Raw genomic sequence first — 18,241 nt, 5'->3', positions numbered from 1 at the left:
TCTTGTGGGATGTGTGGTCCTCCATTTGCGGTGATTCCAACTCTAAAAAATCACATATATTCCAAAATAATTCTTCGTGAAATTTTATTGCATTTGGACTTCATTTAATATCGATACTCTGCGATACAAAAAACATGCAGAAAACAGGAACTGGCACTAGGCACTGGATCAATAGGTTAGTCCAATAAATCATATAAAAAGTTGCCAAAAGATTGTGAAAGTGATATAATATTGGCATGAAACAATCAAAAATTATAGATATGGCGGAGACGTATCAACATCCCCAAGCTTAATTCCTGCTCGTCCTCAAGCAGGTAAATGATAAAAAAGATAATTTTTGATGTGGAATGCTACCTAGCATAAACTTGATCATATATATAATCATGGCATGAATATTAAGACATAAGTGATTCAAAGCAATAGTCTATAATTTGACATAAAGACATCAATACTCAAGCATCCCAACAAACAATCATATCTTTCAAAATATCAACGCTAAAGAAAGCTATCCCTACAAAATCATATAGTCTTGTCATGCTCTGTCTTCTTAACACAAAGTATTTATCATGCACAACCACGATGACAAGCCGAGCTTGGTTCATACTTTTTAACGCACTTCAGCTTTTTCAACCCTCACGCAACACATGAGCGCAAGCCATGGATATAGCACTATGGGTGGAATAGAGTATGATGATATGGGTAAGTATAAAGAAGACAAAAAAGTAAGAAAGTATCACATCGATGTGGCTAACCAACGGGCTATGGAGATGCCCATCAACTGATATCAATGTGAGGAGTAGGGATTGCCATGCAACGGATGCACTAAGAGCTATAAGTGTATGAAAGATCAATATGAAACTAAGTGGGTGTGCATCTAATCCTATAATGAAAAATTCCCACTAGTATATGAAAGTGAAAACATAGGAGACTCCCCATATGAAAAAGATGGTGCTACTTTAAAGCACAAGTGTGGTAAAGGATACTGACATTGCCTCTTCTCTCTTTGTTTATTTCCTTTTTCTTTTTTTTCTTTCTTTTTTTTTTCTTTTTTTCTTTTTTAATATTTTTCTTCTCTCATTGTCCGGAGTCTCATCCCGACTTGTGGGGGAATCATAGTCTCCATCATCCTTTCTCACTGGGGCACTGCTCTAAAAATGAATAATGATCATCACACTTCTACTTACTTATAACTCAAAAGAAACAAAAATTACAACTCGATACCTATGACAAAGTATGACTCCATATGAATGCCTCTGGCAATGATCTAGCGTAACATGTATGAAAAATGATGAATGGTGGCTAAGCTACAACTACTATGTCAACTATATGATCATGCAAAGCAATATGAAAATAAATGCTCAAGTCATCAAATGGATGCGGTGGAAGTTGCATGGAAATATATCTCGGAATGGCCATGAAAAAGCCATAATAGGTAGGTATGGTGGCTGTTTTGAGGAAGATATAATAAGGCTTATGTGTGATAGAGCGTATCATATCACAGGGTTTGGATGCACCTGTGAAGTTTGCACCACATTTTGATGTGAGAAATGGCAATGCACGGTACCGTAGAGGCTAGCAAATTGTGGAAAAGTAAGAGTGCGTATAATCCATGGACTCACATTAGTCATAAAGAACTCATATACTTATTACAAAAGTTTATTAGCCCTCGAAGCAAAGTACTACTATGCATGCCCCTATGGGGATAGATTGGTAGGAAAAGACCATCGCTCGTCCCCGACTGCCACTCATAAGGAATACAATCAATAATAAATCATGCTCCAACTTCATAGCATAACGAGAGACTATACGTGCATGCTTTGGGAATCACAAACCTTAACACCAATATTCCTACTAACCCCAACCATTTACTAGTACCTCCCACATATTCCATCTCTATATCGCAAAACTATTATAAGGAATCAAATATATCATATTCAGTGATCCATAAGTTTTATGTAGGATTTTATGACTAACCATGCAATTGACCAATTCCTTTTAACTCTCTAAATAGATATAAGTGAAGCATGTGAGTTTAATTCTTTCTACAAAAGATCATGCTCTAATAAATATAAGTGAAGAAAAAGAGCATTCTTCAAACAATGGTTTTCTATGTGAAGAGAAACAGGCAATCCAAACTTCAAATGATATATAAGTGAAGCACATGAAGCATTCTATAAAGCCATACTCAAAAGATATAAGTGAAGTGCAATGAGCATTATATAAATCAACCATGGACTATCTCATACCAGCATGGTGCATAAAAGAAAAGTGAAAAATAAATGCAAAAGACGCTCCAAGATTTGCACATATCACATGAACGAAACGAAACCGAAAACATATTGATACTTGTTGAAGAAAGATGGGATGCTTTCCGGGGCATGCCCAAGCTTAGACACTTGAGTCTCCTTGAATATTTACTTTGGGTGCCTTGGAATCCCCAAGCTTGAGCTCTTGCCTCTCCTCCTTCTCCTCACATCGAGAACTCCTCGATCTTTGATCACTTCATCCATGCAAAACTCAACAGAAAGTTCGGTAAGACCCGTTAGTATAATAAAGCAAATCACTACTCTAAGTACAATTGCAAACCCATTCATATTTTGTTTTTGCATTGTAGCTACTATAATATAACTTTTCCATTGCTTAATCCACTGATAGAAATTGATAGTTTCATCAAAACAAGCAAACAATGCATAAAAACAGAAACTGTCTTAAACAGGACAGTCTGTAGCAATCTGAACATTAACTATACTTATGATACTCCAAAAATTCTGAAAAAATTACAAAAAATAAACAATTTTTATATAAAGATAGTGCAAAAAGTTTCAGAACAATTTGACGTTCCAGTAAAAATGTAAAATCGAGCACTACAGCCAAAGTTTCTGTTTTGCACCGCACAAACCAACAAGCAATCTAAACATCCTAAAGGCAAATCTTGGCACATTATTTTTATAATACAATGGAATTTTACAAGGGGACAATTATTTTTGTGATAATCTTCATGGAAAATTCTACATTTTTTCCATGAGCATGAAGACAAGTGTTCAAGGTCGACCCTCACTTCTCCAATGCATAACTTCGAATCGCTTCTCTTTTGTGAAAAAGTTTTTAAGTTCCCCTCTATATTTTTTTGTTTTTAAACTTTATAAAAGCACTCAACAGGAATAAATGACCCTCTAAAACTTCCGGGTTGTCTCCCTGGCAGCGCTTTCTTTAAAACCATTAAGCTAGGCATAAAGTGCTCAAGTAATGGATCCACCCGGATCCCAAGGTATATCAAAGCCAATTTTAATTAACAATGATTTGGCATTTAGTAGTGAGCACAAAGCAACATATATCATGCAATGACAAAGTCTAACTCTCTTCCTATGCATCGGCATGTCATACAAGAACAATTCATGCACATCAAGTAAAGGCCAATACATAGCATAAGCAGTTTCTTGCAATTCTTTCGTGTTGGAAACATAAAGAGGAGGAGATGTAGTTCCTCTCTCATAATAATTGCAAGTAGGAGCAGCAAGCACATGCATATTATATTCATCAAAATTATCATGTGAAATAGTAAAAGGCAACCCATTAATATAATCCTTAATAAGTGCAAACTTCTCTGATATAGTGTAGCTTGGAGAATTCAAAAAGATAATAGGACTATCATGTCTGGGTGCAATAGCAATAATTTCATTCTTAATATAAGGAATTATGGCAAGTTCATCTCCATAAGCATAATTCATATTGGCATCTTGGCCACAAGCATAGCAAGCATCAAGTTCATCAAAAAGGGATATTTCAAATGAATCAACGGGCTCATAGCAATTATCATAGCATTCATCCTTCGGTAAGAACGAAGGAACATTAAACAATGTATGAGTTGGAGGGTTACTCTCATTAGAAGGTAGGCATGGGTGATCAATCCACTCTTCCTTCACTTGTTCTTCGCTCTCCTCATCATCTTTTTCATCCAATGAGCTCACAGTTTCATCAATTCCTTCTTCCATAGACTCCTGCAAAATATTAGTCTCTTCTTGGACAACGGAGATTTTCTCAATAAATTCATCAATATCGGAATTGAATTTATAATTATCATAGAAATATTTAAGGATGGCAGAATTTTCAGGTCTATAAACATCATCATCAAAAGCTTCATACTTTTCAAACAAAGATTCAATTTCATAAGCACCCTTAAAAGCAACAAATTCTTCTATTCGTTCCACATCATAATAATCATATATACCATTAGCATAAGAAGCCAATGTTTCATTATCATTAAATTCACATGAAAAGGGAAGATGTGGAGCCTTCATCATAGAGAAACAAGTATAATCATATCTCAAGCATAGCTCCCGAGCATACCAATGCAACATATGAATTTGATCCCATAACAATTTCGCTTTATGAGTCAAGTGATAATCCCTAAAGTATTCACGTTGATCCAAACTTACTCCCATTATATAGTTGAATGGGGTTTTCTCAGGATTATCAAAGTAGTGCATAATATCTTTCACATAATGAGCATCGAGGGTTTTAGGAGGTTCCCCATCTCCATGAGTAGCAAGTACAACTAATTTTTTTGGTATTTCGTGTTCCATATCCATAACTAAAGATAGAGAACAACTTAGATCAGGAAATAAAAAACTACTTAGTGATAAAGCAAACAAGCACACACGAGAATAATCACCCCACGCTATTGCTCCCCGGCAACGGCGCCAGAAAAAGGTCTTGATAACTCACAAGTATAGGGGATCGTTTGTAGCCTTTTTTGATAAATAAGAGTGTCGAACCCAACGAGGAGCTAAAAGCAGAACAAATATTCCCTCAAGTTCTATCGACCACTGATACAACTCTACACACACTTGAAGTATGCTTTATCGGAAACAAGTATGAAACTATTTCGTAGGTGTGATGCTAGAACTACTTTCCAAGAATAAAACTAGAAGTACTTTGCAAGATAATAAAAGTTAGGTGTTTTGTAAAAGGATCTGTGACAACAAGAAAGTTATTTGTCCCTAGGCAATCGATAATAAGTACTAGTAATCATTCTTGTAATTTTATATGAGGGAGAGGCATGAGCTAACATACTTTCTCTACTTGGATCATATGCACTTATGATTGGAACTCTAGCAAGAATCCACAACTACTAAAGATCATTAAGGTCATGAAACCCAACCATAGCATTAAGTATCAAGTCCTCTTTACTCCCATACGCCATAACCCACCTACTCGGGTTTAAGTTTCTGTCACTCTCGCAACCCACCGTAAGCAAATCATGAACATATTGCAACACCCTATAGCGGGGGCCCCTCACATTTGCGCGAGAACGGAGGGTGCCATAGGATGACACCATAAATAAAATATACAATCATACCAACCAAGATCACGATTAACCCACAAGACAAAAGAGATCTACTCAAACATCATAGGATAACCATAGATCATTGGGAAATAATATATGGAGTTGAACACCATGTTTAAGTAGAGACTACAGTGGGGGAAGAGGTGTTACACCACTGCATAGATAGGGGGGGAGTTGGTGTTGACGGTAGCAAGATTGTTGATGTAGATCGCCGTCCCGATCATTGCCCCGGTGGCACTCTGGCACCACCGGAAGCGAGGGGGAGAGAGCCCCCCTCCTTCTTATTCTTCCTTGGCCTCCTCCCTAGGTGGGAGAAGGGTTCCCCCTCCGGTCCTTGGTCTCCATGGCGGCGGAGGGGCGGGAGCCCCTCCGAGATTGGATCTCCCTCTCTGTTCTCTTCTGTTCCGCGTTCCTCAGATCTGGCTGAAAACCGTTTCTTATATTCCCGGAGATCAGTAACTCCGATTGCGCTGAGATTTTAACACGATTTTTTCCCGGATATAAGCTTACTTGCACCCGAAGTAGAGCTCCAACCAACGTACGAGGTGGTCACAACCCACCACCGCGCGCCAGGGGCCTCTGGCGCGCCCTGGTGTCTTGTGGGCTGTGTGGGCCTCCGTTTGCGGTGATTCCAACTCTAAAAAATCACATATATTCCAAAATAATTCTTTGTGAAATTTTATTGCATTTGGACTTTGTTTGATATGGATACTCCGCGATACAAAAAACATGCAGAAAACAGGAACTGACATTGGGCACTGGATCAATAGGTTTGTCCAATAAATCATATAAAAAGTTGCCAAAAGTATGTGAAAGTGATATAATATTGGCATGAAACAATCAAAAATTATAGATACAACATAGACGTATCACCTTCCAGAGTCTTCTGTGGCCTCCTGGGAGGAGTTGTGCGGCCTCTTCTCGCGCACTTCGCGGCACCGGCGCCCCACGCCATTGCAGCCCTCCTTGGCGGTTCTCAGGCGCCGCCCTCGGACCGCCATATCAAGCAGTTCTTTCACCAAGCGTGTGTCGCGTGCATGTAGCAAGGAGCTCCTTCGGGATGGGCGGCATCTGAGGCCGACCTCACCTTCGACTCAAGAGACCATCCCGTGACCACCACGGGCACAAGCGCGCTCCCGATGCTTTGCACCCCCACCATCTGTAACGTGGCGGTAACTAAGACTCTCATTGACGGAGGGGCCGGGCTCAATGTGCTCTCCGTGGAAGCTTTTGGTTTGCTTCACGTATCACACGGCTGGCTCCACCCCACGAAGCCGTTCTCCGGGGTCGTCGATGGCTCCACCAGCCCCCCGGGACAAATCCGCCTCCCAGTCACCTTTGGCACCCGCGACAACTACCGCACCGAGCTCATCAACTTCGACATCGCTCGCATCGGCCTCCCGTACAACACCATCCTCGGGTACCCGGCCTTAGCCAAGTTCATGGCGGCAACTCACCCTGCCTACAACCTCATGAAGATGTCAGGAAGCAACGGCGTCCTCACGATGGTCGGGGACACCAAGGGAGCGCTGGCGGCTCTCAAGCTCGCCTTCAGGACTGCGGCTGCCGCGCGGCCGGTGGAGGAAGGAATCCCGGGGGCTCCGGGGGCTACGCCAGCAAAAAATAAGCAGTTGTTCTCTCAAGACCAGGCCGAGACGAAGCAGGTGTTGGCCGACCAAGATGGGGCATCAGGAGCCACCTTCACCATAGGTGCCAACCTTGCCCCAGACCAAGAAAAGGCACTGGTCAATTTCTTGCGCGTGAACAAGGAGGTGTTCGCATGGGAGCCCAAGGACCTGGTTGGAGTCCCAAGGGGAGTGATTGAGCATCACCTGAATGTGTGCCCCAATGTATGCCCAGTAAAGCAGAAGGCGCGACGCAGTCCACGGAGAAGCAGTCCTTCATTGTTGAGGAGACCCGCAAACAGCAAGAAGCTGGTGTCATCCACAAAGTGCGGTATCCGGAGTGGCTGGAAAACTCGGTCGTCATGCCCAGGAAAGGGGGGAAGGAGTGCATGTGCGTCGATTTCACCAACCTCAACAAGGTGTGCCTCTCAAGACCCCTTTCCTCTACCACGCATCGACCAGATCGTCAACTCCACGGATGAGTGCGACCTGTTGTGCTTCTTGGACGCATTCTCAGGGTACCACCAATTCAAGATGGCAGTACAAGATGTCGAGAAGACGGCCTTCCTGACCCCGTGCGGGGTGTACTGCTACACCTGCATGCCCTTTGGGTTGTGTAACACCGGAGCAACCTTCCAGCGGCTGATGCACATTGCTCTGGGCCAACAACTCGGGAGGATCGCTGAGGCCTACATCGACGACATACTGGTGAAGTCTCGGGAGGCAAGGACCCTCATCGAGGATTGATACGTCTCAAACGTATCTACTTTTCCTAACACTTTTCCTCTTGTTTTCGACTCTAATTTGCATGATTTGAATGAAACTAACCCCGGACTGACGCTGTTTTCAGCAGAACTACCATGGTGTTGTTTTTGTGCAGAAATAAAAGTTCTCGGAATGGAACGAAACTTTGCAAGGAATTTTTATATAATATATAAGAATTTCTAGAGCCAAGACCTACCGGAGAGGGGCCCTTGGATGGGCACAACCCACCAGGGCGCGCCCCCTCTCCTGGCGCGCCCAGGTGGGTTGTCCCCACCTGGTGGCCCCGCTGACACTGAAACCAACGCTATAAATTCCTATTTTCGGAGAAAAAATTAGGGAGAAAGAATTATCACGATCCACGAGACGGAGCCGCCGCCAAGCCATGTTCTTCCTCGGGAGGGCAGATCTAGAGTCTGTTAGGGGCTCCGGAGAGTGGGATCTTTGTTCTTCATCATCACCAACCCTTCTCCATCGCCAATTCCATGATGCTCCCCACCGGGAGTGAGTAATTCCTTCGTAGGCTCGCTGGTCGGTGAGGAGTTGGATGAGATTCATCATGTAGTCGAGTTAGTTTTGTTAGGGCTTGATCCCTAGTATCCACTATGTTCTTAGATTGATGTTGCTATGACTTTGCCATGCTTAATGCTTGTCACATTGGGCCTGGGTGCCATGATTTCAGATCTGAACCGTTTATGTTATCACCATTATATTCATGTTCTAGATACGATCTTGCAAGTTATAGTCACCTACTACGTGTTATGATCCCGTAACCCCGGAGTGACAATAACCGAGACTTCTTCCTGTGATTATCGTAGTTTGAGGAGTTCATGTATTCACTATGTGTTAATGCTTTGTTACGGTTCTCTATTAAAAGGAGGCCTTAATATCCCTTAGTTTCCAATATGGACCCCGCTGCCACAGGAGGGTAGGACAAAAGATGCCATGCAAGTTCTTTTAATAAAGCACGTATGACTATTTATGGAATACATGCCTACATTATATCGATGAACTGGAGCTAGTGCCGTATCGCCCTAGGTTATAACTGCCACATGATGAATATCATCCAACAAGCTGCCGATCCAATGCCTACGAATTTATCTTATATTGTTTCTGCTAAGTTACTACTGCTATCATCACTGTTACACTTGCTACAAAAGTACTGCTATCACTTCTACCGTTACTGGTACTAATGCTACTATTATCAAAACTATCATACTACTTTGCTACTGATCACTTTGCTGCAGATAATTAATCTCCATGTGTGGTTGAATTGACAACTCAGCTGCTAATACCTTCAAATATTCTTTGGCTCCCCTTGTGTTGAATCTATAAATTTGGGTTGAATACTCTACCCTCGAAAACTGTTGCGATCCCCTATACTTGTGGGTTATCAAGACCTTTTTCTGGCACCGTTGCCGGGGAGCATAGCTATATTTGTTGAGTCACTTGGGATTATTATCATATTATCACTATGGAGAATCTGAAGGATGCTAATACTAAGATATTTCCCTAAAAGACGTGGGGAGGTAAGGAACTGCCATCCAGTTCTGCTTTAGATTCACCTTCTGTTATGAGTAAACTTGCAACACCACCACATGCTATTAATTCTGATATGTCGCAAGTTATTGATGATGCTACTTCTACTATGAATGATGCTTATGATGATGCTAGTACCTTGCTTGATAATGATGATGTGCCACTTGGTGAATTTCTTGATAAAGAAATTGCTAGAGTTATACAACATGATGTTGTTGAATCTGATGATGAGCTTGAAACTGAAACTCCTGAAACACCTACTAGAACTAGCCCTCCTAGATATGAATTGCCTAAGGCACCGGAAGGTTATGTTATGAGTTAAGAAACAACTAGAGATATTCTTGCTTGCAATGATAGAGATGATCTAGAGAAATTACTATGCAAGTATAAAGAAAAATCTCTGAATGCTAGAATGAAATGTGATTCTAAGTTTGCTACTTCACCTATCTTTATTGATGATAAGGATTATGAATTCTCCATCGACCCACAGTTAATTACTTTGGTTGAATTCGATCCTTTCCATGGTTATGAAACTGAAACTGTTGTGGCACATCTTACTAAGTTGAATGACATAGCCACCCTTTTTACTCATGATGAGAAAACTTGCCATTACATCATTCTCAAATTATTTCCATTCTCATTAAAGGGTGATGCTAAAGCTTGGTACAATACTCTTGCTCCTGGTTGTGTGCGTAGTCCCCAGGATATGATTTATCACTTCTCTCAAAAATATTTTCTCGCTCATAAGAAACAAGCTGCCTTATAGGAAATATTTAACTTTTTGCAAATTAAAGAAGATAGTCTCCCACAAGCTTGGGGGAGGCTTTGCCAATTACTTAATGCTTTGCCTGATCATCCACTTAAAAAAATGAAATACTTGATATCTTCTATAATGGACTAATCGATGCTTCTAGGGACTTCCTAGATAGTTGTGCTGGTTGTGTTTTCAGGGAACGAACTGTTGGACAAGCTGAAGAATTATTGAATAATAGATCGAAAAATTATGATGATTGGATTCTTCCTAAACCACCGGCTAAACCTACTCCAAAGAAAAGGGGTATATTATATCTCAGTCCTGAAGATATGCAAGAGGCAAAGGAATCTATGAAGGAAAAATGTATTAAAGTTGGGGATGTTAAATTTTTTACCTCCTATTGAAGAAATACACGGGCTTAATACACCACCACTGCCTAAGGTGGTAGAGGTAAATTCTCTTATGAAGTTCAATGATAATAACAATTCTCACAATATGCATCCTAGTCAATGTCTTTATGAGTTTGAAAACTATATTAGAAAACAAGATCACCTCAATGCAAATGTTATGAAACAATTGAAATACAATTCTGATACGATTGCTCGCTTGAGTGACTTGTTATTTAGAATATCAAATGATGTTAGAGGTGTTGGAAAGCATGATTCTATGGTTCAAACTCAGTTAGAACAAGTTGCTAAATCTCAAAGAGAATTACTTGATGAAATGAATCATAATATGCATGACTTTGCTGTTAGAGTTGCAACTAGAGGAGGGAAAATGACTCAGGAACCACTTTATCCTGAGGGGCACCCAAAAATAATTGAACAAGATTCACAAAGAGCCAACACTAGTGCACCTAGTCCTTCTAAAAATAAAAAGGAAAATAAGAATGATAGGACTCTACATGCTCCTAGTGAACCCGAAATAGAAAAACCTCCTGACAATGATAATGAAGTTTCTATCTCTAATGTTGAAACCCAGTCTGGTAATGAACACTCACCTAGTGATAATGAAAAATATAATGCTAATATTCATGAAGATACCCAACCAAATAATAAAGAACCAGACAATGATGTTGAGATAGAACCACCTGTTGATCTTGATAACCCACAAGCTAAGAATAAAAGGTATGGTAAAATAGACTTTGTGGCTAGAAAACACGGTAAAGAAAGAGAACCATGGGTTCAAAAACCTATGCCTTTTCCACCTAAGTCAACTAAAAAGAATGATGATGAAGAATTTGAATGCTTTGCTGAAATGCTGAGGCCAGTCTTTTGCATACTCGCTTGACTGATATCTGATAACCCACAAGTATAGGGGATCACAACAGTTTTCGAGGGTAGAGTATTCAACCCAAATTTATTGATTTGACACAAGGGGAGCCAAAGAATATTCTCAAGTATTAGCAGCTGAGTTGTCAATTCAACCACACCTGGAAACTTAATATTTGCAGCATAGTGTTTAGTAGCAAAGTAATATGGTAGTAGAGGTAACAATAGCAAAAGTAATGTTTTTGGTATTTTGTAGTGATGATAACAATAGCAACGAAAAAGTAAATAAGTGAAGAACAATATATGGAAAGCTCGTAGGCAATGGATCAGTGATGGAGAATTATGTCGGATGTGGTTCATCATGTAACAGTCATAACATAGGGTGACACATAACTAGCTCCAATTCATCAATGTAATGTAGGCATGTATTCCGAATATAGTCATACATGCTTACGGAAAAGAACTTGCATGACATCTTTTGTCCTACCCTCCCATGGCAGCGGGGTCCTAACAGAAACTAAGGGATATTAAGGCCTTCTTTTAATAGAGTACCGGACCAAAGCATTAACACATAGTGAATACATGAACTCCTCAAACTATGGTCATCACCGGGAGTGGTTCCGATTATTGTCATTTCGGGGTTGCCGGGTCATAACACATAGTAGGTGACTATAGACTTGCAAGATAGGATCAAGAACTCACATATATTCATGAAAACATAATAGGTTCAGATATGAAATCATGGCACTCGGGCCCTAGTGACAAGCATTAAGCATAGAAAAGTCATAGCAACATCAATCTTAGAACATAGTGGATACTAGGGATCAAACCCTAACAAAACTAACTCTATTACATGATAAATCTCATCCAACCCATCACCGTCCAACAAGCCTACGATGGAATTACTCAGGCACGACGGTGAGCATCATGAAATTGGTGATGGAGGATGGTTGGTGATGATGACGACGACGAATTCCCCTCTCTGAAGCCCCGAACGGACTCCAGATCATCCCTCCCGAGAGAGTTTAAGGCTTGACGGCGGCTCCGTATCGTAAAATGTGATGAATCCTTCTCCTTTATTTTTTCTCCCCGAACACGAATATATGGGGTTGGAGTTGAGGTCGGTGGATCTCCAGGGGGCCCATGAGGTAGGGGGCGCGCCCCCCACCCTTGTGGCTAGGGTGTGGGCCCCCTAGCCTTGATTCTTTGCCAGTATTTTTTATTATTTCCAAAAATAATCTCCGTGGAGTTTCAGGTCATTCCGAGAACTTTTGTTTCTGCACATAAATAACACCATGACAATTCTACTGAAAACAACGTCAGTCCGGGTTAGTTCCATTCAAATCATGCATGTTAGAGTCCAAAACAAGGGCAAAAGTGTTTGGAAAAGTAGATACGACGAAGACGTATCAACTCCCCCAAGCTTAAACCTTTGCTTGTCCTCAAGCAATTCAGTTGACAAACTGAAAGTGATAAAGAAAAACTTTTACAAACTCTGTTTGCTCTTGTTGTTGTTGTAAATATGTAAAGCCAGCATTCAAGTTTTCAGCAAAGATTATGAACTAACCACATTCACAATAACACTTTGGTCTCATGTTTACTCATATCAATGGCATAATCAACTAGCGAGCAATAATAATAAATCTCGGATGACAACACTTTCTCAAAACAATCGTAATATGATATAACAAGATGGTATCTCGCTAGCCCTTTCTGAGACCGGGAAACATAAATGCAGAGCACCTTTAAAGATCAAGGACTGACTAGACATTGTAATTCATGGTAAAAGAGATCCAATCAAGTCATACTCAATGTAAACTAACAGTAATGAATGCAAATGACAGCGGTGCTCTCCAACTAGTGCTTTTTAATAAGAGGATGATGAATCAACATAAAAGTAAATAGATAGACCCTTCGCAGAGGGAAGCAGGGATTTGTAGAGGTGCCAGAGCTCGATTTTGAAATAGAGATAAATAATATTTTGAGTGGTATACTTTCATTGTCAACATAACAACCAAGAGATGGCGATATATTCCATGCTACACACATTATAGGTGGTTCCCAAACAGAATGGTAAAGTTTATACCCCCCCCTCCACCAACAAGCATCAATCCATGGCTTGCTCAAAACAATGAGTGCCTCCAACTAACAACAGTCCCGGGGGAGTTTTGTTTGAAATTATTTTGATTTGATTTGCATAAAGCATGGGGCTGGGCATCCCGGTGACCAGCCATTTTCTCGTGAATGAGGAGCGGAGTCCACTCCTCTTGAGAATAACCCGCCTAACATGGAAGATACGAACAACCCTAGTTGATACATGAGCTATTCGAGCATACAAAACAGAATGTTTATTTGAAGGTTTAGAGTTTGGCACATACAAATTTACTTGGAACGACAAGTAGATACCGTATATAGGAAGGTATAGTGGACTCATATGGAATAACTTTGGGGTTTATGGGATTGGATGCACAAGCAGTATTCTCGCTTAGTATAGGCACTACAGGAAACTGCTAGTTTGCCGTCTGTGGATAACAGACGGCAAAGACGTAAATCCAGACGGCAAAGAGTTTGCCGTCAGGAAGTAGATGGCAAAGTCAGACGGCGAAGAATAATCGGCAAAGAATACTTTGCCATCTACTATTTTTTCTGCTTGACGGCAAAGACTTTGCCGTCAGTCTATACCTTCTGCCGTCAGCGGGTAAAGCCAGACGGCAAAATATTGCAGCAGATGGAACAGATGGACTGACGGATGGCGTCAAGTGTTTTGCCGTCTACCGGCCGTCCAGGCAGACGGCAAAGTCTATTAACTTTGCCGTCAACTATCGCGGCAGGCAGACGGGAAAAACTCATACTTTGCCGTCTGTCGTTCTTCGGCCAGTGGGCAAAATAGTTGGACTTTGCCGTCTGTCGATCGATCCCCAGTGGGCAAAGATGCATACTTTGCCGTCTGGTAGGGCTGTCCCAGACGGCAAATAGTCACCTCTTTGTCGTCAACCGTCTTGTTGGCCAGACGGCAACATTCCAGCAGAAGCACAGGCTAGCGACATGTGGCAGTTTTGCCGTCTGTCACTAGACGGCAAAGCTTTTTTTTATAATCTCAAATTTTAATACACAATTAAACAGTTTAATACACAATATAGTAATTGCCTTGATCCATAACCAAAGATCCTCACAGCACAGTACCATAACAGGACAGCATATAGTTCCATAGCAAATATAAGCAACAATGAACAAAGTGCCATAGCATATAGTCCCAGGACAAAGTTCCATAGCATACAAGATTGAATGGTGACTGTCACGTTTTGGCACAAGAACAAATAACATGCTTGAAATCATCAATATGCCAAACAGACAAAAGAACCACCAACCATACTTGATCTCATACATTCGGAGAACCACCAAGGTTGTTGTCGCTTGGGCCTCGTGCATGTGAAGATCCATCAGTATTAGATCCATGGCCTGATTGATGAGGCATCGTCATAGCGGGCATACCATTCTGGGTACAATAAGCCTGCAAATTATGTTTGAGTGAAGATTAAGTACTGGTGGTAGAAGAGTTCATGTATGTCTTTGGCAATTAAGGAACTAACCACAAACATTGCAAAGCATTGACTAGTTTGTGCCAACACTGCCTGCTGCACCGCCTGCTGCACCGCTTGCTGCGTCCTCTCATCAGCCAGTCGCCTCTCCTCCGCCCTCTCCTCCGCCGCCACTCGCCTCAACTCCGCCAGTCGGGCCTGCAAAATATGGCATGGCAATCGCATCTTCAATCCAACAGTAAGTAAGAAACAAACATATATAGAAGGACTTGTATAGAATACCTCCATCTCAACCATAGCTGGAGTCGAGCGTTTACATGTAGAAGATTTTGAGATACCTAACCGAGCTTTGTATTCAGGGAGAGAGCTACGGGAGGAACTAGGGAACATGCCTCCTGCAATTGCTTCCTTGCCATGTTTCCTGCCTTCTCCAGAGATCATGACCAACGCGTGGTAAAGAGGCTCTGTTGTCACATCATACTCGGGCTCTTTCAACTCTTTTGCCATCCCTTTAAATTTCTCCATCCGATCGTAGGCGGTCTTGCTGGAGTACGCGGACGCTGTGTCATTCTCATCGTAAGGCGTGGCTGTTCTGTACGGTGCCTTATGGGCCAAAGCATACGAGACGAAAAGGTTGGGCAGTGGAGCATTATGGTGAGACGCCTGCAACCAAAGCAACATGATTAAGATTTCATCACAAGGATTGGCAACATGTATGACAAGAAAAAGCTTATGAAGAACTCCATAAGATATACCCAACATTCACTGAACTCCATAACGTTCAAGTTGCCTTGATGATGTGGTGGATCCAGCATTGCGGCTCGCCGATTTCTATAATCTTTGTTTTTCACCCTGTACTCTTTGGAACACCAATAGTCCATGATCCGCTCCCAACACTCCCCCTTATCGACGCACCATCTCGGAGTAACCTAATTGATCAATTGCATCTCATATATGTCAAAAAGAAATTGAGTGCCAGCCTGTTGAGGAAATAACAAGCATGAATATGCTTTACCTCCATGTACTTGTCCTTCTCAAGACGGAATCTCCTACCAGCTTTCTTATCAAGACTCTTATAGCCTTGAGTTGCCATATATTTGCGGATGGCTAAAGGGCGCGCCTCATGCATCAGATTATGCACAAGCTTCGGGCAATGTTTGTTGACAACTGCTCGTGCCTCCTCCAACTTTCCATCCTCGCATCTATAGAAATCCTGCAAATATAGAGAAAATTAGTTTGGTGCAGTAATTTTCAAACCTTTAAGTCTGAGGTTTCTTATAAAATCTAAATAAAGTAAAATCTGCTAGTAGTACGTGTACTGGTTATGGAAACTGAATTTGTTTGGTGCAGTGTAGTACGTGTACTGCTAACATATTAGCTATATGATCTAGTACATGTGAGGATGGATGTGATTTGTGCAGAATGCATCTGAAGGAAGATAGTGTCAACTGACGAAAAAACTACATGTCAAGCGATGAACATGTGGATTCAGGTTGCAGCGTCAGTGAGCTCCAAGCACTATGTACTCTATACACAGCCATTCACCCAAGCACTCTGTACAGCCACAAATCGCAGAAATATTTTCAACCCAGCTTCAAGCGATCAACATATTTTCAACCCAGCTTTACTACACAAAAGTACTCTGTACAGCCACAAATCGCAGAAATTATATCCTGTGAAAAAAATTGTGCCCAGCCATTCACCCAAGCACTATGGCCCAGAGATGGGCTCCTTTAAACATTGTTGCTCAGAAATTTCATTCAATAAAGATGATCAGATGCACATATTTCTTTGAATTGACAGGTCCAAAAATCAGGTATATATATATGCACCCAGGTTCTAGAAATATACTCTAGATACAAATAACACAATTAAGAAATACAGTACGCACTAGTTTTCCAACATAGGGAGCTCCAGTACTGAATATGTACTCTTTCTAGGAATTCATATATTAATAACTAGAGGTCGAACCAAGATTTACAGCAAAGTATCCATGTCACAGATTTTTATTCAAGTTAGATATCTGCAGGTTAATCAGCAGAGCTCAAAGAATGCCTCATGTGGTATAACATGGACAATTCGAAAGGACGACGGTTATAAATATGCAAAGACATGCATATTTATAGATGCCACCCTTTCGAACGGGAGACGCCTAGGTTACGAGACTTGACAAGAAAATAAAATCTAGTGGCATCGGCACGACGACCGGAACGAAGCAAATAGGGGAGGGGGAGGAGATGACAGTCAAGCTCACCCCGAGACCGTAGAGGCGGTAGTCGAACAATGATGGCAATGGCAGCGGGACGGACAATGCTCCTCGAGGTGAAGAGAAAATCCCTGCACATGAAAAACACCGGCACAACCAACATTAGCACTCGTGAAACAATCTGATAAAAACATTATCAACATCATCTCATAGTTGACAACTATATATATGTGTAGCAAGACTAGACTCTCTGGCTTGTCTTCTCCAATCTAAGCATGTTGCAAAAAACTGAGCATTTAATTTCCTACGAGCATTAATCAAAAGTTGAAATTTTGCCTTGCAGAACAACCGTCAGCAAATAATCCATACATCCATCAGCAAATCATCCATACATCCATCAGCAAATCAGCATGGACAAGCACAAGGCTGCCTTATACTAAAAAATTTAGGCAGAAGAAAATGGAAAGGGATACATCCATCAGCCAATCATCCATACATCCATCTACGCATCCATCCTTGCATACATCTATAAATCCATCCACATATACTGCAATCCATACATCTATCCATCTAAAAGAATATGAACAGAGATGGGAGCGGTGCTCACCGTGGGGTGGGGCAGAGGGGGAGGTGCTGCCCCGCTTCGGTGGTAACCAGCGGCGGTGGATGCGTAGGAGGGAGCCGGCGGCGGTGCTGCCCACGGCAGCCGTGCCGCTAGGGCAGGGGAGGACGGCCCGGTGGCGGTCGCGCCATTGGAGGAGGACGGGTGGGGGGCGCAGTGGACAAGGGTCCCGACGGCGGCGCGGTGGAGGCGGGGACCAGCTGCGGCGGCGCGGTGGAGGTGGAGACGGGCGGCGGCGGCGCGGTGGAGCCGGGGATGGGCGGTGGCGGCGGCGCGGTCGAGCTGGGGACGGGCGGGGATAACCTAGCGTGCGGTCGAGACAGAGCAATCGGGGAGATGCGGTCGGGTGGGGGATTTTCTTTTCTTAGTTTCCATTATTTTGCCGTCAGTGGGACCAAAAGGAGACGACAAAGCAAGGCTCGGTGCCAGTTTTTTTCTATTAGTTCGCCGTCAGTAGGACAGCAGGCAGACGACAAAGCAACTTCCTTTGCCGTCAGTGGATAACAAACACAGACGGCAAAACTGGGGCACCGTTACCTACCGTCAAACTAGACACGTGTCCATCCTTTGCCGTCA

General features: G+C 42.1%; 1 protein-coding gene across 1 annotated transcript; it reads right to left on the bottom strand.

The window, feature by feature from the left end:
- Positions 1–14,515: 14,515 nt before the first annotated feature.
- On the bottom strand, positions 14,516–18,019 carry LOC123185458 (uncharacterized). Its single transcript, XM_044597337.1, has 7 exons — positions 17,651–18,019; positions 17,092–17,174; positions 15,853–16,050; positions 15,593–15,766; positions 15,120–15,500; positions 14,889–15,035; positions 14,516–14,809 (listed from the first exon to the last, which is right to left on the bottom strand). Exons 3-7 carry the CDS (start codon positions 15,964–15,966, stop codon positions 14,678–14,680), a joined length of 948 nt encoding a protein of 315 aa, XP_044453272.1. The 5' UTR covers positions 15,967–16,050; positions 17,092–17,174; positions 17,651–18,019; the 3' UTR covers positions 14,516–14,677.
- Positions 18,020–18,241: the final 222 nt, after the last annotated feature.

The sequence above is a fragment of the Triticum aestivum genome, chromosome 2A (genome assembly GCF_018294505.1).
Source record: "Triticum aestivum cultivar Chinese Spring chromosome 2A, IWGSC CS RefSeq v2.1, whole genome shotgun sequence".
NCBI lineage: Eukaryota > Viridiplantae > Streptophyta > Magnoliopsida > Poales > Poaceae > Triticum > Triticum aestivum.
This window is presented reverse-complemented; position numbering and strand designations above follow the sequence as displayed.